This window comes from Rosa rugosa, chromosome 3 (genome assembly GCF_958449725.1).
Source record: "Rosa rugosa chromosome 3, drRosRugo1.1, whole genome shotgun sequence".
NCBI lineage: Eukaryota > Viridiplantae > Streptophyta > Magnoliopsida > Rosales > Rosaceae > Rosa > Rosa rugosa.
In genome coordinates this window covers 56,498,989-56,518,682 of record NC_084822.1, presented here as the reverse complement: position 1 = coordinate 56,518,682, position 19,694 = coordinate 56,498,989, and the positions used below count along the sequence as shown (strand labels likewise).

Sequence of the window (19,694 nt, the reverse complement as noted above, 5' to 3'; positions counted from 1 at the left end):
CGTCATTAGTTAGCCAAGATTTGTATATATAAATAAGCATATCTAATTTTCATTTTCTTTCCCTGTACGTCACTTGGATGAAATATTATACATACTAAACGAACTATGAGTTTCGAAAGTTCAGTTGCTTGAAATCTCTGAGCACCTCTTTTTATATTCATAAAGATAATAGAACAAACAAGCACCATTCTTTTGGTTAATGGGTTATGATGCATGCCATTTGGCCCTGCAGTACACAAAGCATAGATGCACCAGTAACATGTCGACTCAATCCTCACTCGCACCGCTCACTCGATCACAACGAAAATTCTATAGTGTTTCATAGTTATCCCAAAACGAGTATGTACCAAACTAGCCACACACATTTATGGAAAGTTGGAAACAAAGTATTGGAAACCCTCATCGAATCTCATACCATAATAAAGAGTTCAGATATATGATGTAACAACCACATTCCCCTCCTCTATGTTTATTTGATTCTCTTGCATGCGCCTACTGTTTTTTGCTTCTTAATCTCTGAATGGATTTTGCTTTCCTTCAGTCCTTGATATTCTTAGACAAAGACTAGAGCTGCATGTGAATGTAGGGCTAGCATTATCGGGCGTGGCCTGCACTTCGCTAGTAAGGCTTGAGCTTTAGGCACGGTGAGGCCAGCCCCTTCACTCATGTCCACCATTTCTCTTCCACTCGAAACACTGGATCAGTGACCCTAAGGCCAGCCCTACGATTCTGGTCGCTAACCCTTCGCCGGGACAGCCCCTCCTTCCTGTTCCAAATGGCAGCAACTTGAAACCGTTTGCTTCTTTCTGTGGAGTTAAAAATCTCTCTGGCTTGAACTGCTCAGGCTGCTCCCACAATTTGGGATCATTCTGTATGGCCCACATGTTCACCAACAGCATTATGCCACGTGGGACATGGTAGCCTCCCAGTGTACACTCTTGTGATGAGTCATGGGGTACTAGAAGTGGGGCTGCTGGGGTACATTCTGAGGGTCTCGTTTATGATGCCATGGAGATAGGGAAGGTTGGCAAGGTCTGCTTCCTCTATGAGCCTGGTTTGCCCAATTTGGACATCAATTTCTGTCTGTGCTTTTGCTAGGGCTTCTGGGTTGTTGAGCAAAAGTGAAAAGCCCCATTCCATGGTTCCAGCTGAGGTATCTGTTCCTGCTGATAACATCACCTGTAACAATTGGGGAAAAAGCCCAAAGAACTAAACCATTTAATCTAATATTTTGAAATGAAAATTTACATAGGTATCTTGTCATACGGTAATATCAATGTAACCAAACATCAAGTAGAGCTGTTTAAAACACTAAATAGAGGGAGACTAGGTACCCCTATAGGCAGTTGGTCTACCTTTGATGTACTGATACGTTAACGTACCATAGAATTTTTCATTTTCCCATATGTAAACTAGTTTCGAGTGAGGAAGCTTACTTGCATCAGGCCTCTAATGATTTCGTCAGTGTTGTATTCAGGTTCAGTTTCTTGCAGTGACAGCAACACATCCACCATGGTCTTGCTCCTCTGTTCAGAAACAGAGCCACTCTGCCCTTTTCTATGTTCTTCAATCAAATCTTGCATGAACTTGTCCCTCTTCTTTTGCAATATCAACAACTTTCTTTCAAGCCCGTTTGCTCCAACATATTTCAAACTGGTACAAAATCTCCAATGTTAGTAGCTCCACTCAATTGAAATGTCTCTACCACAATCTGCTCAAACCTCTTAGCTTCCTCCAATCCTGTCCTGTGTTCACCATATTCTCTTTTTCCAGCAATCATCCTCATGATAACATTAAGAGTCAGCTGAAAAAACGTCGACTTCATGTCCACAATGTAAAACTCACCACCAACGGAACCTCAGAAAAGGCGTAAAATCAATGACCTGACTTCATCTGCACGTATTCCATGAAACATCTGAAGGCGATGAGATGATAATAGCTCAAGGGAAGCTATGCGCCTCAAGTTGCGCCAGTGAGAGCCATAAGAGGCCCAGACAAGGGTGGTGAAGTTACATCCTAGGTGTTTTCCGGCAAGCAGCCTGGGGCGGTTGGCAAAAGCAATGTCATTTTTGGTGAAACATTCCTCAGCTGCAGAAGGAGAGGACAGGGCGGTAGCCGAACTTGATGTACAAGATTGGTCCATATTTGTTGGCTAATTTTGCAAGTGTTCTGTGGAGGGGTTTCTTGATGAGGTAGAGATGACCTATGATGGGGAAAGATAGAGAAGGGCTTGCTGGGAGTCTTTCGTTCATTTTCTGCAAGTAGTTCTTGAGGAGAAGATAAATAATGAAGAGCAAAATGTAGTAGTGGAATGAGGTTTCCATGGTTATGTTGATCTCTGCAACTCTGAAAGCTGATGTACTTCATTTTATAAGATCAAATAGTACTGGTAATTTATTGTTTAATAGTAAATTAGTAGTAATAATAACTATACAAGGGAACTGTGCAAAAGCAGTGATATAATCTAAAAAGACAGCCGCTTGAGATTTTTAAATGTAGCCTATCTAAATCACATATGAAAATCCCAAGCAGATGTACCAAAACAAGAAGATCCCAAGTAGTAGTAGCTGGGCATAATCTGACAATTTATTAACTAAAAGACTTCAGGTATAATCATCTGAAGAATCTTTCTAACCTAGCCACACATACTGATTGCATTATTTATGTATTCGGATTTCATGGTTAATTAAAGACATTATCTACCATACAAATTTCATATCAGCATGAGAAGAACATACAGTGATCTGAGTTAACAGCTGAAGCATACCAGTGAGATGTTAAACTGAATTTCATAACTAATCTTTGAATATCCCCACAAAAGGGGTTCTTGCTTTCTCTTCTTAACAAAACTAGTTAGGCGAAACTATGCACAACTCCAAGCAGTTGAAGTTTCAAAGACTTGACACATTCTCCATTCTCTCAATGAACAAGTATCTAAAATAAGCATAACATGGTCATCTGATGACTCAGCTTTCCCTTGATCTCAGTTTGTCGCCCACTTCAGTGCAGCTTGATCCGAGAAAGTAATTTCATGCGGCTTATTGAGCAATTAGGGAGCAGATTCGGGTATAAGAGCTTCTAGGCACTCATTCTCTACATATACTATATTAAATCTCTCTTTCCAGACAAAGAAAATTCCTCTCAAACATAATAATCACACAAATTCAACAATCAAAGACCCCAGCTTTAAAATTAAGAGTTAAACAATCTTCTCACTTTATTAATGAGCCTTCTACAAATTGGACACACCTTACTCTCCCCATCCATGATCCTGCAAGATTCAATTTCGCTAAAGTCACTGAAAGAATTACATTAGGAAAAAGAAAAGATTAAAATCTTTCAGTATGTACCTCTGAGCACAGTCATAGCAGGTAGCACAGTGACCACAAGGAACGAAGAAGCAGTTCCGCTGCTCATCATAACAAATCACGCATAGCTTCTCATCATATAATTCCTCTGAGGAGCTACTCGAAGCTCCTGAATCATCATCTTCTTCATTTGTACCATATGTTTGTGGAACTGTCTTGCGTGGCACTATAGGGTAAGTCTCATTAATTTCTTGTCTTGTGTCTTCTACTACAGTACTACTCTCAGCATCACAGGCGCCAAGGTATTTCAATATTAGAAAGATCATGACCACTATAAACCCTGAAAGTTGGACACGAATGAAACCATCCATAAAAATGAGTGTTCGAAGATGCATCAATGAAAAAGAGTTTTGTTTCTGATGTTTGTACCTAAAATTCCAATATATGTTATCACACGAGCCACAAAAGAAAGCTCGATGTACCATCCAAGAAGATCCCCCTGCGATGAGCTGTTGGTTAAATTGGCCCAAATCGTTAAACCAGGTGAGATATTAGCTTGGGATCAAGGCTTACATTGTTAGGTGTGGTCAGTATGACATAATGAGTATTGGGGAATATAAGCCTGAGCTGGCACGAAGAAGCCTTATTTTCTGTCGAGCAGATGGCCTTAGCATTCGTAGTATCATGCATCTTCGACGAAACATTTACATTCATCTGTATGATTATGCTTTTAGGATTTGTGTTTATGATGTCAAGGTAGTACCTGTCATCTTCCTCAATGCTATATTCAGCTTCTTTACCTGAACAAATACTGATATAGTCATTTCCACATTTATGAGTAGTGTTTTCATTCCCTTTGAACAATTCTGTTTCCAAGCTATCTCATTGTATAACAAAAGCTTTGAGAAAATATAACTAGTTACCAATTTTGGATTCATTAAAGGCATTCACAGAACTTGTTTGTTTCGGCTGCAGTATTTCGAATTTCCGTTCCCCTGACAATATATGCATAGATTTTGTAAAACTTAAATAGATGCAGCCATAAACGAAAATATATTGGAACACTGAAAATACCTTTAAGCATGACAACTTGGAGTTGATTTACATGAGTAGGGTGAGCTTCCAATCTCATGGATATCCTTGAACCCTTGTTTAACCAGAAAGAAAATCCCTGAAAAAAAAGAAGAAGATAATTTCAACCTCTGTCGATTATGATCGATAATTTGGAAGAAATGCACAATGTGGGAACTGGGAATTAGAATATAAATAACAAAAGAGTAAGAATGTTCATTTGTTACCTTGCGACTATAGGTCTTAATAATCAAGTAGTTAGACACACTCCAATTAGCTTGGTGGCTCAACTTAGGCTCTTCAGAAAAAGCATAGAGAGAAACCCCTTTCTTATCAACATCTCTCACTACAACTTGTTGTACAAAAACAGAACTAGCCCTCATCAAGCGCGAGGAGCTTGGGCCAAGCTCCATACGGTTGTCTCCATAATAACCATATCGAATGCTCACCGAAACTGCAAAAACAAAGAGTGAAATGGTTTGTTTCAGATCAAAGGGTCAGTGGAAGATAAATTGGCATAGAAGACGCAAAATTATCGTGTACATGCCACATATCCAAAGGGTGAAAGGAGTAAGTAGGCGAGCCCAAGTCTCTTGCCACCGCTGAGGGCCAACCGGAGTCGAATGCGCCCACGTAGGTCGATACATTGTGTCTTCAGAAGGATTCCAAATCGCACAGAGCTGGAGTGGGTGAGGATTGTTAGAGAGAGCTACTGGGGGTGGAAGAACAAGAAGAAGAAGACTAGTAGCTTTGTGTTTGGGAGTTTGGTTAGTTATTCCACCAGCTCAACTAACCGTTTTTCAGTCTAGTTGGCGGAAAATTTGAATGGCTAGTTTATTTGAATGTTAGGTGTCAGTTATTTTCTGGCTTCACATACTAACACTTACCAACACATAGTAATATCAATCCCCATAAATCTTGTTTATTCAACAATTTATCAATTTAAAAATGTACCCAAAAAATAAAAAAACAATCTTACCAAGTTTAACTATATGTCAATTTGGATGTGTGACAGATTTGGAATTATTTAAGCAGCTGTATGTTGTTAGATTATTAGATAGCATCACTAGATTTGACCATTTCTCCTTCTACTATGGATAAGTTGACTTTTTCACAAACTATAAAATAACCCAACTATGAGAAATCGACTGTTTGATCCTATATAATGCACATTAGCTTCATCGTTGCAGACTTGAACAGAATCCATGGAAACTTCAATGTACTACTACATTTTGCTCTTCATTGTCTTCCTTTTCCTCAAGAACTATTTGCAGAAAACTAACAGACAACTCCCAAGTCCCACCATGCCCTGGTCCATCTCTACCCTTTATAGGCCATCTCTACCTCTTCCAAAAACCCTTACATAAAACACTTGCAAAACTCTCTGATAAATATGGTCCAATTGTATACATCAAATTTGGCTCCCGCACTGTCATTCTTGTATCCTCCCCATCTGCAGTCGAGGAATGCTTCACAAAGCATGACGTTGCCTTTGCAAACCGTCCAAAGCTGCTTGCCGGAAAATACGTTGGTTATAACTATACCACAGTTACCTGGGCTTCTTATGGCTCTCATTGGCGCAACTTGAGACGCATTTCTTCCCTTGAATTATTGTCATCCAACCGCCTTCAGATGCTTCAGGGCATACGTGCAGATGAAGTCAGGTCACTCATTTGCCGGCTTTTTAGAGGGTCTAATGGTGGTGAGTTTCAGAGTTTAGAGATGAAGTCAACATTTTTTCAGCTAACTCTCAATGTTATGATGAGGATGGTAGCTGGGAAGAGATCGATACTTTGGGGAAGATATAGCAGATTTGGAGGAAGCTAAAAGGTTTCAACAAATTGTAGCAGAAACATTTCAATTGAGTGGAGTTACTAACATTGGAGATTTTGTGCCAGTCTTGAACTATGTGGGAGTAAGTAAGCTTGAGAAGAAGTTGATAATATTGCAGAAGAAGAGGGATAAGTTGCTGCAAGATTTGATCGATCAACATAGACAAAAGCAGAGTGACTCTGCTTCTGAACAGATGAGCAAGACCATGGTGGATGTCTTGTTGTCACTGCAATAAAATTGCTGAAGACGAAATGTATATAGTACAAGAAGGAATATCTCTCTCAAGTCTCAATACTTTATCAGTTCTGTAAGTCATACTCAAGCCTGCATCATTAGCATCACTACTCTTGTCCATTTGCCCTTGTATATTCCCTAACTAATAAAATATCCCAGTATTGATGGTTACGTTTTTCCCTTAAAAGAAAGGTTGACTTCTTGATCGTATGATATGAAGTACATCCGCCTCATTATTATAACAGACTTCACCATACCCATCTCCATGGAAACTTCAACCTACTACTTCATCTTGTTCTTCATCATCTTTCTTTTTCTTAAGAACAATTTGCAGAGAATTAACAAAAGACTCCCACCAAGCCCCGGTCTCTGTCTCCCCATAATAGGCCATCTCTATCTCTTCAAAAAACCTCTATATGGAACACTTGCAGAGTTGTCCGACAAATATGGTCCAATTCTTTACGTTAGATATGGCTCACGGCCTGTTATTCTTGTATCCTCCCCTTCTGCAGCTGAGGAATGCTTCACCAAGCACGACGTTGCTTTTGCAAATCGTCCAAAGCTGCTTGCTGGCAAATACCTTGGCTATAACTATACCACTATTAGCTGGGCTTCTTATGGCTCTCACTGGCGCAACTTGAGACGCATAGCTTCCGTTAAATTATTGTCATCCAACAGCCTTCAGATGTTTCATGGTATTTGTGCAGATGACAGATGAAGTCAGGTCACTCATTTGCCAGTTTTCTCGAGGCTGTAATGGCAATGAGTTTCAGAGTTTGGACATGAAGTCAACATTTTTTCAGCTAACTCTCAATGTTATTTTGAGGATGGTAGCTGGGAAGAGATACTATGGGGAAGATATAGCAGATTTGGGAGGAAGCTAAAAGGTTTCAACAAATTGTAGCAGAGTCATTTCAATTGACTGGAGTTACTAACGTTGGAGATTTCATACCAATTTTGAACTATGTGGGAGTAAGTAGACTTGAGAAGAAGTTGGTGATATTGCAGAAGAAGACGGATAAGTTCCTGCAAGATTTGATCAATCAACATAGACAAAAGCAGTCAACAACCCAGACGCCCTTGCAAAATCCTGGTCTGAAATTGATAACTACATCGGGCAAAGTAGGCTAATCAAAGAATCAGACCTTGACAAGCTTCCCTATCTTAGTTGTGTCATAAACAAGACCCCTCCGAATGTACCCAGCAACCCCACTACTGCCTCCCCATGAGTCATCAAAGGGGACTACACTGTTGGAGGCTACCATGTTCCCCGTGGAACAATGCTGTTGGTGAACGTGTGGGCCATACAGAATGATCCTAAGTTGTGGGCACAGCCTGAACAATTTAAGCCAGAGAGGTTCCAAAATGTACAAGGAGAAAGAGACGGTTTCAATATTTCATCATGTGGTTGCCATTTGGGAGAGGAAGGAGAGGCTGTAAAAGTTTGGCCCAAAATATTGTCTAGGCTTGAGCCTATACCAGCCCAAAGAAAAGAAAAAAAAATCTGTAAAAGTTGCGTGTATTCCCAGTCTCCCACAGTAGCTCACAGCCTCACACTACTCAGTAGGTCAGATTTGTGCGTTTCGATGGAGCCTCACACTACTTATCTTCGAAAGCGAAATGCCTCAAGCAATCCACACCCAAATTCCCTTCTTGTGGAAAATCTCACCCCTTGTTGTCCAGTAGCCTCAGTCTGCGTCAAGGAATCTCCAAAGCAACAATCTTTCTTTCGCTTTCTTGTAAACAAGGTATTAAACTCTATCGATCTCTTTAGTTTTGAATTTTTGATACATCTCTGTTCTTCTTCCTGCTCTATTTTTCCCAATGGGGTTTTCTTAAAGAAATCCCAGAAGGAGAAGCTCGTTGATTCTGTTTGCTACCAGTGGCGGATGTAATTGTGAGTTGGGCTTTTGTGTATAAGTTGAGGATTGGGATTGTTGGGACTGCTCTTACTATTGGTTTTGCTTGGTGAGCTGGGGGCTATCGGTTTTGGGTTTGTTTGTGTACACTGTTTCTGGTGGTGTTCGGAAACATCAAACAGGGACTGGTTTTTCAGCTCAAGCAGTCAAGCTTTTGTTGGGCTTTGGGATTTCTTGATGCTTTCTTTGGCTTTTGATTATGTTGTAATTATTTTTTATTTAAAGATGTGCATTTTTTGTTGCAGATTGAAGATTTTTTTTTAGAGTTTTGGTGATAGTGTCTGGGTTTATGCAAAAAAAAAAAAAAAAATTAGTGGTTGTTCTAATTAGCCTAGACAAATCTCAGATCCTGGATCCGTCACTGCTGGTAGGCATCTTGTTATTTACCTAAGCTTTCTGTGCTAATTCACTCTGATGGAGTGATGGTAGCACATCCCACTATCCATGATTGCAACTCCTACCAAGTAAAAATTAATCAGATTTCAAATAGTTTAACACATGAATCTTATACAAAAACTTTTTGATGACAAGCTAAATTACCTTCAGTATTCAAACAAATTACGACCAAAACTACCGAATAACAAGTACTGATGTTTACTAAGTATTAGGTAACTTGGAAATGTTGGAGGATGGCATTTTTTATATTTTAAGATCCATTTCTAAACTATAGGTTTATCAAGAATGCCTTCGAGCCTAAAACCTCTACTAGTTTATACCCTTTTATGGATCAGAAGTGATACCTTAAAAGAAAGAAATGCCCAAGAAGTTTAAATGTGGCACACCATAAATTTAGAACCGCAATGACCTTAATTCTACATTCAGATCAATATATGAATTCTGTGATCCAGAGCTTTACAACCTCACACTACAATCTCCTCATCAGACTAGAGATTCAAATTCACACAGAAATGATGGCGTGGCTCAGTTACTCTAGTTATCAACCTACCTTCCAATAAGTCAATCCAAAGGAAATGTAGATGTAGCAACAAATCGTCTAAAAAAGAAAATAAAAATTGAAACTTTGGACGACTAGGCAGGCCCTCTGCAGTCTGCACTTCAATATTTCCAGAAACGGGAACAATGTGGTGGATGTTGACCACTATCAAATCCCAAACATATCAACCAGGAAATCGCTGTGATATGATATTTTCTACGACTCCTTTTTCTATTAGGAATATTCTATTAGACTATTGCGCATACATAGTGGACTAATACTAGCCTGACATCTGTCACATTAACAAATAGCAGCACCTTCACTTACTAATAAAATAACCCATTATTGAAGCATTATCCTCGTTGAAGCATTGTCCTCGTCGTTGCAGACATCACCATGGAAACTTCAACCTACTCCTACATCTTGCTCTTCATCATCCTTCTTTTCCTCAAGAGTTATTTCCAGAAAATTAAGAAAAGACTCCCACCAAGCCCTTCTCCTTCCCTTCCCATCATAGGTCATCTCTACCTCTTTAAGAAACCTCTCCACAGAACACTCGCAAAACTAACCGACAAATATGGTCCAATTTTATACCTTCAATTTGGATCCCGCCCGGTTGTTGTTGTATCCTCTCCTTCTGCAGTTGAGGAATGTTTCACCAAAAACGATGTCACTTTCGCAAACCGTCCAAAGCTGCTTGCCGGCAAGCACTTTGGATGTAACTATACTACGATTGTCTGGGCTCCCTATGGCTCTCACTGGCGCAACTTGAGACGCATAGCTTCCCTTGAGCTATTGTCATCCAGCCGCCTTCAGATGTTTCATGGCATACGTGCAGATGAAGTTAGGTCACTAATTTGCAAGCTTTTTCGAGGGTATAATGGTGGTGAACTGCGGAGTTTAGATATGAAGTCAACGTTTTTCGAGCTTACTCTTAATGTTTTGATGAGGGTGATTGCTGGGAAGAGATACTATGGTGAAGACATCGCAGGGTCCAGCGAAGCTAAGAGTTTTGAACAAATTGTGAAAGAGACTTTTCAATTGAGTGGGGCTAACAATATTGGAGATTTCTTGCCAGTTTTAAAGTACCTTGGATCAGGTGGCCTTGAAAAAAAGATGTTGAAATTACAGGAGAAGAGGGATAAGTTCATGCAATATTTGATTGAAGAACACAGAAAAGTGCAGAGTGGCTCTGTTTCTGAACAGAAGAGCAAGACCATGGTGGATGTCTTGTTGTCACTGCAAGCAACTGAACCTGAATATTATACTGATGAAATCATAAGAGGCATCATGCAAGTAAGCTCTCTCAACCAGAACAACTGCAGTATGAAAGTTTTTTTTTTTTAACTGATCAGCCTAAATTAGACTTGCTCTAGAATGTTATTTCACTTTTCTCTTTAGCTCGAGCTCTAGAAAACTAGTTACATATTATGCAAATTCACAGATTTTTGCACTATTGTACCCAGAACATGTTAACAGCAGGAACAGACACCTCGGCTGGAACCATGGAATGGGCTCTATCACTATTGCTCAACAACCCAGAAGCCCTTGCAAAGGCACAGACAGAAATTGATAACAAAATTGGGCAAAGCAGGCTAATTGAGGAATCAGACCTTGCTAATCTCCCCTATCTCCATTGCATCATAAACGAGACCCTCAGAATGTACCCAGCAGCCGCACTTATTCCCCCACACGAGTCATCAGAGGACTGCACCGTGGGAGGCTTCAATGTTCCTCGTGGAACAATGCTGTTGGTGAACGCATGGGCCATACATCATGATCCTAAGTTGTGGGAAGAGCCTGAACAATTTAAGCCAGAGAGGTTCCAAAATGCACAAGAAGAAAGAGATGTTTTCATGTACTTGCCATTTGGGACAGGAAGAAGAGGCTGTCCTGGGGAAGGGTTAGCCAACCGGATGGTAGGGCTGGCCTTAGGGTCAGTCATTCAGTGTTTTGAGTGGGAGAGAAGTGGTGAGGAGATGGTGGACATGACTGAAGGGACTGGCATCTCAATGCCTAAAGCTCACCCTTTGCTAGCAAAATGCAGGCCACGCCCAACGATGCTGGCCTTACTTTCTCAACTCTAACAATCTATATCTCCTTGGTTTTCTGGGCCTGTTATTTCCAGTCTAAATATACATGTTGTTTTCAGATGCTATTATATATGTTCAAGCTTGGTTTTGCATTATATATACTTTAGAATATGTCTGGTTGGCATGTTATCATTACTTGTAGTTTTCTCTGTTGATTCACACTGCTTCTGTTACAAATCTTGAGGGGCAATAGGTTTTGATTTGAGATTTTGGACTGCCTTGATATCGATTCATAAATCATAATTAATTGGTTAATTTCATAGGCAGGCATCTGAAAATTGAGTATGTAAAAATGATTGCTAAACCGATAAATTGAACAAATAACAGGTTTCAAAGGTATTTGTTTTGTAGAGTCAAATGAGGCCGGAATAACTAACCAGCAAGTGATGCAAAGAGTGACCAATCATTCCCCTTCGTCTAGGGCTCTTGTTGAGATTTTAGTTTCATCCTTTCCACCATGGCCTTCGATCTCTTCCAACCCATGATTATAATCAATAAGCAAAGCAGACTCTCTTCCTATACAATCTCATGATAGTTTTCTTGGTTGAAAATATTAATGTTGAGAATATATGTCATCCCACATGGGAAAATTGGGAGCTTGCCTATTGGTTTATAAGGGTTTGGGCCACTCCATCCATTGCCAATTGGTTTTGGATGTGAACCCCAGATTACTTTATCATGGTATCAGAGCCAGGTTACCCACGTGTGCATGCCTAACGGCCACACGGGCTCCACGTCACCCAAAGTTGTCCACGTGTATGGCTTGAAAATTCGCCACACGTGCGGGGGCGTGTTGAGAATATATGTCATCCCACATGGGAAAAATGGGAGCTTGCCTATTGGTTTATAAGGGTTTGGGCCACTCCATCCATTGCCAATTGGTTTTGGATGTGAACCCCAGATTACTTTATCAATTAATAGGTAGCATCATTTTCCGGAATTCATCGTTTGCCAAATCAAAAGCAATAATAGCTGGTCCTTGCGTGAATTCATGGACAATCCAATGAAGTGTCTCGTTCAAAAGAACTCCTGGTACATCTTATGCGGGACGAACATGAGAGGGGGATTCAATCTTTCTCCAAACGCCAGCTTTCAATGAGTATAATATCTTCGGGTAACTCTACCGTCATGGCAAGTGAACTATGCGTAGGTTGTGGTTGTGATCCTCGACGCAGCACGATACCCATCGCCCATGAGTGCTGCTGCGATCCGGGGTTCGTTTTCACGGCGATCAATTTGAGAGGGAGAACTGAGAAACAGAGACCGAAGGCATGGTTTAATACAGCGGCAGAAAGTGAAGAACGTCGCTGTGGACCTAGATTTCCTTCCCATTTGATTGGGCTCGTTGCATTTTCGGTCCATGTTTCTCATTTCTATTATATATATATTAAATTTCACAACTTCAAAACTCAAAAAAAACTAGTCTGCAATCACATGTTCTGCATGTGTAAAAAAAATTTTAATTGTAAAAAAAAAAAAAAAAAGTTATCTACAAAAGAAAATAGATCTGTTATTGCAGAGAGAAAATAGTGGGAGAGAAAAGTGGAGGTTATGGGATAATTTCTTTTCAATTTTCTTAATAAAATCTATTTTATAATTGTCCTATTTACCCTTATGATTTAATTTATTGTCAAAGTTTTTTAATATTTCAGGGTTAAATCTGTCAAAATTTTCAATTTTGGCTAACAAAGCCTCTTCTCTTAATAATAGTATAGATAGGAGAGAAAAGTGGATTGTGGGTTATATTTTTATTTATTTTTTTAATAAAAATATATTTTGTAAATGTCATAACTGTCCTTATGATTTAATTAATTCTCAAAGTTTATTAATTTTCTAGGGTCATTTATGTCAAAATTTTAGATTTTGGCTAACAAACCCTCTTCTCTTAATAATAGTGTAGATTAACTAATGTGTGCGTGAGATTGGTAGGATGAGACTAAAAACTAAAACAAATTATTTTTTTTAATAAACATTAATTTTAATAATACACATGTTAAAAATAGTCATTATATACCTTTTCGCTGCCATCTATAAATAAATCAAAAAGTTGTAGTGATATCACGATGGTACATAGGAATAGACCATTTATACTCAAATTGAGTGCTCACTTATTAAAAGCAAGTCTATAACTATGAAAAAAACTAGGGTTAATTACATATAAGTGCATATTTGAATGTTTTTTTAGCCATAAGGCCACCAACTAGTTTTTTCCCTCATAAGGCCACTAGATTAAAAAAGGTGTTATATTTTGGATATAAAAACCAACATATTTATATAAATGCCACTACAGTAAAAAGTCAACAATCATTCTCTCTCTCCTCCGGCAAGGTCTCCAATCAACTCCGGCGAATCTTCGGCCAACTTCCGGCCGACCTCCGGCGACCACAAAAGCTACTATCACTAACACCAAAAGCTACTGTGGCTAGCAACAAAAGCTACTTTGATGAGATTTCCGGCAACCTCCGGCGAGGTCACAAAAGGTACTGTTACTAGCAACAAAAGGTACTGTTACTAGCAACAAAAGGTACTGTTACTAGCAACAAAAGCTACTCTGGTGAGATTTCCAGCGACCTCCAGAAAGGTCACAAAAGCTACTGTCACCGGCAACAAAAGCTATTCCTGAGATTTTCGACAGCCTCCGGCGAGATAATAAAATCTACTGTCACCAACACCAAAAGTTACTGTCACCAGCAACAAAAGTTACTCCAGTGAGATTTTCGGCGAGGTAAGAAAAGCTAATGTCATCAACAATATAAGCTACTCCCACCAACCACAAAAGATACTCTTACCAACAACAAAAGTTACTCTAGTGAGAGTTTCGACGACGTAAGAAAAGCTACTGTCATCAACACTAAAAGCTACTCTCATCAACAACAAAAGATACTCTTACCAAGAATAAAAGCTACGCTCACCAACAACAAAAGCTATTATCACCAACATCTACTCTCACCAACTACTAAAACTACTCTTACCAACACCAAAAGTTACTTTTACCAACAACAAAAACTACGATCACCACCAACAAAAGCTACTCTAATAAACAACAAAAGGTACTCAAACAAACAACAAAATCTACTCTCACCAATAACAAAATCTACTACCAAGTAACACAAAAGCTAATCCCTTAAATTTAGCGTTATTCTCACAATGACTAAGAAATCTGTTCCCAACCATACAAAAGCTACTATGAAACATCAAACAAATATAAATTGAAAATGTCCACTACTTGAATCAAATTACTCTGATTTCAACTTCAAACAAACACAACTCAAGAACTTGATAAAGTAATCATCACATTCATCCATCTATACCAGAACAAAACAACAATCCTTCTTAACAGAAACTTCAGCAATTCTCATTTTGTCCTACAATTATGATCTAATACAATTAGAAAACCACAATGGATCTACAACATTATATAGGCAACAAGCGATAATCATTTGATCAAATAGAGATCAAACTCAAACAATTTCAATCACATCATAACTAATCTGATGATTTGTTAACACGAAATCAAGGATAACAGTGCCAGAATTAACCGAATCAAGTTGCAGAGTGGAGACCGGAGGTTCCAGGCTTCTGGTCGTCGAAGGTCATCGTCCGGATCCACGACCTCAGCTCGCTGAAGCATCTCGACTGTGGCTAGGCTATGCTTTGGACTTGCTGGCGACCGCGTTCGACCACGAGTACAACAGACCTCGTTCTCGCCGTTAGCCGAATTAACAGATCTCCCGACCTCAATCCGATCTCAATTCACTGCACCCGCGATCCAAGATCTGAAGGTTAACCCGCTTGTGGAGAACCAGATTTTTTGGGTTAGGCTTGAACTGCTTGCCGTCGACGATCAGGTGTTTTGCCGGCGAGCTTGTGAGGTCTGAGGTCTGCAACGGCGTAGTCTGGGTTTGTGAAGGGGAGCGAGAGAGGCAACGAGAGAGAGAGAGAGAGAGAGAGAGAGAGAGAGAGAGAGAGAGAGAGAGAGAGAGAGAGAGAGAGAGAGAGAGAGAGAGAGAGAGAGAGAGAGAATGTTTGGAGTAGAATGGTGCCTATTATTTCAGCTCGTTTCGATAAGGTGGAAGGGCAAATTTGTCAAGTGGGGAAAAAATTGAAGCATTAGGTGGCCTTATGATGACAAAAAATATAAGGTGGCCTTATGACTAATTAAAGTTTCAAAAGATCACTTGTGTGTAATTTTCTATAAAAACTATGACATGGCACATGCATAGTTCAAACCAAAAAAATAAAAATAAAAAATCTTTCTCCTTACCCTACATGAATTCTGTGATCCAGAGTTTTACAACCTCATACAGTGGCAGACCTAGAAATTTTTCTCAAGTAAGGCAAGATTATTAATAGACTTCTTTTCAATTGGTTTTCAAATAAAATAAGTTATAAACTCTTAAATTTGTAGCAATTACATACATGAAAATCGAAGCACAAATAGATATTACTTACTAAAGCAAAATTATGAAAAACAAAAAAAAATGATCAAGGGGTGAAGAGAGAAGTATAGTTTGTAGTTTATAAAAGTATAAATATTATGTTATCTTGAAAAGGAAAAAATCTTAAACAAAAAATATTTAAAGAAATACACAATTCTCTAAACCTAGTGTAGAATAGTGATGATGATGTCACGTATGCTATGTTATATTTTTGACAAGTATTATCTATACTATATTTAAAAGAAGAGGGCTTACTTACCATAACTGAATTTGTTTACTTTCATATCCCTAAAATATTAAATAATTTTATATATCTTTCTGATTGTCAGAGATAAGTCAAAGTTTAAATAAATAATTAATAAGAAAATTTATTATTTTCAGGAACTAACTACCTACTTCTAGACGGATAACCACCCACTTCTCCACACCCATAGGATGTGAACAGTTTTTAGTGTTATTTATATTTAATTGTATTTAAATATAGTTATGACTCTTATCCCTAATTAAAGAACTGAAATTACTAGGCGGCGTCTTTATTGGAGAGAAGAAACAGAAATGACGTGCAAGGTACCGTCCCAACCCTCTTGCCCTCTCCTTTAGAAAAGAATTCTACAAAACCATAAAGACCAAAGAGACTTCATCTCAAGTTTTGAGGTTCGGCAGCTGCCTAGACTCGACCCCCCCAAAATCCGCCCCCATTCACACTACAATCTCCTCATCAGACTAGTTATTCAAATTCAAACAAAAATGATGGTGTGGTTCAGTTACTCTAGTTATCAACCTACCATCCAATAAGTCAATACAAAGAAAATGTAGATGTAGCAACAAATCGTCTAAAAAAGAAAATAAAAATTGAAACTTTGGACGACTAGGCAGGCCCTCTGCACTAATATTTCCAGAAACGGGAACAATGTGGTGGATGTTGTTTATACTTTATACTATCAAATCCCAAACACAGCAATCAGGAAATCGATATGATATGATATTTTCTATTATTCCTTCTTTCTGTTAGGAATTTTCTATTAGACTTTGGAACTATTGCGCATGGCATAGTGGACTAATTCTAGCAGATCTGACCTCTGTCACATTAACAAATAGCAGCACCTTCACTTACTAATAAAATAACCCGTTATTGAAGCATTATCCTCGTTGTTGCAGACATCGACAGATCCATCAGTCCATCACCATGGAAACTTCAACCTACTCCTACATCTTGCTCTTCATCATCTTTCTTTTCCTCAAGAGTTATTTGCAGAAAAATAGGAAGAGATTGCCACCAAGCCCTGCTCTCTCTCTCCCCATAATAGGCCATCTCTATCTTTTTAAGAAACCCCTCCACAGAACACTTGCAAAGTTATCCGACAAATATGGTCCAATTGTATACATCAAATTTGGCTCCCGCCCTGTCATTCTTGTATCCTCCCCTTCTGCAGCTGAAGAATGCTTCACCAAGCACGATGTCGCTTTTGCAAACCGTCCAAAGCTGCTTGCCGGCAAACACCTTGGGTATAACTATACCACAGTTACCTGGGCTTCTTATGGCTCCCACTGGCGCAACTTGAGACGCATAGCTTCCCTTGAACTATTGTCATCCAACAGCCTTCAGATGTTTCATGGCAATGGCATACGTGCAGATGAAATCAGGTCACTCGTTTGCCAGCTTTTTCGAGGCTGTAATGGTGGTGAGTTTCAGGGTGTAGAGATGAAGTCAAAGTTTTTTCAGCTAACTCTCAATGTTATAATGAGAATGGTTGCTGGGAAAAGATACTATGGGGAAGATATAGCAGATTTGGAGGAAGCTAAAATGTTTCAACAAATTGTTACAGAGGGGTTTCAATTGACTGGGGTTACTAACGTTGGAGATTTCATACCAGTTTTAAACTACGTAGGAGTAAGTAAGCTTGAGAAGAAGTTGATAATATTGCATAAGAAGAGGGATAAGTTCCTGCAAGATTTGATTGATCAACATAGAAAAATGCAGAGCGACTCTGCTTTGGAAAAGAGAAGCAAGACCATGGTGGATGTCATGTTGTCACTGCAAGGAACTGAAGCCGAATACTATACTGATGAAATCATAAGGGGCATGATGCATGTAAGTTCTCTAAGCCAAACTCTAAAGTCCAAGGTCAAGTACAATAGTTTCCAGCTTGAACATTATACTTTATGAATCGGTAAGGGAGAATCCGACTTTTACCTAAATGAAATTTATTCAAAAAGTTCTTTAACACAGTTAGTACGTATTCATCTTGTTTTTCGCATCTAGTTTCAAGCTTAAGAACTTTGCAAATACCTGTGTAGCAACTATGTGTTTCCCTAATCTTTAGTTTAAGCTCTCAACTAGAAACTTAGCTACATGCAAATTTATACTTCAAAATATGAAATTAGTTGGTCTAAGGCATTTTTTACCAGGTTATGTTAACAGCAGGAACAGACACCTCAGCTGGAACCATGGAATGGGCTCTATCACTATTGCTCAACAACCCTCAAGCACTTGCAAAGGCCCAGACTGAAATTGATAACCAAATTGGAGAAGGCAGACTAATTAAGGAGTCAGACCTTGCCAAGCTTCCCTATCTTAGTAGCATCATATATGAGACCCTCCTCCGACTGTACCCAGCAGCCCCACTTCTGGCGCCCCATGAGGCATCGGATGACTGCACCGTGGCTGGCTTCCATGTTCCACGTGGAACAATGCTGTTGGTGAACGTGTGGGCCATACAGAATGATCCTAAGTTGTGGGCAGAACCTGAACAATTTAAGCCAGAGAGGTTCCAAAATGTACAAGGAGAAAGAGATGGTTTCATGTGGTTGCCATTTGGGACAGGAAGGAGAGGCTGTCCTGGTGAAGGCTTAGCAAACCGGATTGTAGGGCTGGCCTTAGGGTCACTGATTCAGTGCTTTGAGTGGGAGAGACCTAGTGAGGAAATGATTGATATGAGTATAGGTACTGGGCTCACCATGCCTAAAGCTCAACCGTTACTAGCAAAATGCAGGCCACGCCCAACAATGCTGGCCTTACTTTCTCAACTCTAAGCATATCTTTTGGCTTTCTGGGTTTGTTATTTCTAGTATTCCAGTCAGACAGATATGCACATTGTTTTTCGAATGCAATTATTCTTTGATATTTATGTTTGGTAATGTATTTAATGCACCATTCATATAACACAGTGTATCGTTCACAACTTCACATAGACCAAAAAGAAAATATCAAATTATCAATAGAAGAAGAAAATTGGATCAGGCATTTTAGCATATACCTGGGGGGCATGTTGTACTTACAGGTAGCTTTCTATGTTGAATTCTCTAATGACTTGCAATTCCAACAGAAAGGCTCAGACCCACAAGCTGCTAGCATCCAGTTACATAAACATCATGTCCTTCAAGCCAACATCGCATTCTCCAAGTCCTGAATGAATAGAAAACAAGGAAATTAGTCGAATTCCAAATATTACAGAACATGAAATGTGTAAATGCAGAAGCTTCTCAACAATAACCAAACTACCTCAAGTTTTCAAACAGCTAAATCTTGTAGGACAGTATAAATTGAAGCGTTGTTGTCTTGTTAATGCAACAACAGTAGGAGATTATTTCCAGAACCCCACTCAGGTAAGCATTTTGGATTGTGATTCTAGCAAGGTTTCAAATTTCGGTACTTCAAATTTAAGGAAATTTCGGAAAAAATTTCGATGTCGGTGGAAATTTCGGTTAAAATAAAGAAATACATTAGTTGCATTTATAAAATAATATTTTTGAATGAAACTTTTATATAGACTAAACTAACCTATAATAAATCTATTTACAATATAACATCTCTAAAATTATACATAAATAATAGAATTGTTATATTTAATATAGACGAGTAA

General features: G+C 39.0%; 3 protein-coding genes, 1 long non-coding RNA gene and 3 pseudogenes across 4 annotated transcripts; 4 read left to right on the top strand and 3 right to left on the bottom strand.

The window, feature by feature from the left end:
* Positions 1-150: 150 nt before the first annotated feature.
* Positions 151-2,544, bottom strand: LOC133739227 (cytochrome P450 81Q32-like; annotated as a pseudogene).
* A 226-nt stretch (positions 2,545-2,770) lies between these two features.
* LOC133739228 (E3 ubiquitin-protein ligase APD2-like) lies at positions 2,771-5,127 on the bottom strand. The gene is made up of 8 exons (XM_062166965.1): positions 4,927-5,127; positions 4,607-4,833; positions 4,383-4,479; positions 4,232-4,303; positions 3,882-4,108; positions 3,738-3,807; positions 3,351-3,648; positions 2,771-3,271 (listed from the first exon to the last, which is right to left on the bottom strand). The coding sequence occupies exons 1-8, from the start codon at positions 5,024-5,026 to the stop codon at positions 3,193-3,195; spliced, it is 1,170 nt and encodes a 389-aa protein (XP_062022949.1). The 5' UTR covers positions 5,027-5,127; the 3' UTR covers positions 2,771-3,192.
* Positions 5,128-5,304: 177 nt separating this feature from the next.
* On the top strand, positions 5,305-6,505 carry LOC133740174 (cytochrome P450 81Q32-like; annotated as a pseudogene).
* A 155-nt stretch (positions 6,506-6,660) lies between these two features.
* On the top strand, positions 6,661-8,028 carry LOC133740173 (cytochrome P450 81Q32-like; annotated as a pseudogene).
* A 1,428-nt stretch (positions 8,029-9,456) lies between these two features.
* On the top strand, positions 9,457-11,487 carry LOC133740171 (cytochrome P450 81Q32-like). The gene is made up of 2 exons (XM_062168087.1): positions 9,457-10,595; positions 10,766-11,487. The coding sequence occupies exons 1-2, from the start codon at positions 9,696-9,698 to the stop codon at positions 11,384-11,386; spliced, it is 1,521 nt and encodes a 506-aa protein (XP_062024071.1). The 5' UTR covers positions 9,457-9,695; the 3' UTR covers positions 11,387-11,487.
* A 2,029-nt stretch (positions 11,488-13,516) lies between these two features.
* Positions 13,517-19,513, bottom strand: LOC133739406 (uncharacterized). Its single transcript, XR_009860601.1, has 3 exons — positions 19,334-19,513; positions 19,111-19,237; positions 13,517-14,073 (listed from the first exon to the last, which is right to left on the bottom strand). It is a non-coding gene; the product is annotated as an uncharacterized LOC133739406 (long non-coding RNA).
* Positions 15,972-18,955, top strand: LOC133739405 (cytochrome P450 81Q32-like). The gene is made up of 2 exons (XM_062167186.1): positions 15,972-17,923; positions 18,241-18,955. Exons 1-2 carry the CDS (start codon positions 17,018-17,020, stop codon positions 18,862-18,864), a joined length of 1,530 nt encoding a protein of 509 aa, XP_062023170.1. The 5' UTR covers positions 15,972-17,017; the 3' UTR covers positions 18,865-18,955.
* Positions 19,514-19,694: the final 181 nt, after the last annotated feature.

Excerpts from the sequence above, each read along its gene's own strand:
- LOC133740171 (XM_062168087.1), top strand. The coding sequence starts at position 9,696 with ATGGAAACTTCAACCTACTCCTACATCTTGCTCTTCATCATCCTTCTT. Across the intron at positions 10,596-10,765 it reads TCATAAGAGGCATCATGCAA|AACATGTTAACAGCAGGAAC; the intron begins GTAAGCTCTCTC and ends TATTGTACCCAG.
- LOC133739228 (XM_062166965.1), bottom strand. The coding sequence starts at position 5,026 with ATGTATCGACCTACGTGGGCGCATTCGACTCCGGTTGGCCCTCAGCGG. Across the intron at positions 4,304-4,382 it reads CCAAGTTGTCATGCTTAAAG|GGGAACGGAAATTCGAAATA; the intron begins GTATTTTCAGTG and ends ATATATTGTCAG. Across the intron at positions 3,272-3,350 it reads TGCTATGACTGTGCTCAGAG|GATCATGGATGGGGAGAGTA; the intron begins GTACATACTGAA and ends TGAATCTTGCAG.
- LOC133739405 (XM_062167186.1), top strand. The coding sequence starts at position 17,018 with ATGGAAACTTCAACCTACTCCTACATCTTGCTCTTCATCATCTTTCTT. Across the intron at positions 17,924-18,240 it reads TCATAAGGGGCATGATGCAT|GTTATGTTAACAGCAGGAAC; the intron begins GTAAGTTCTCTA and ends ATTTTTTACCAG.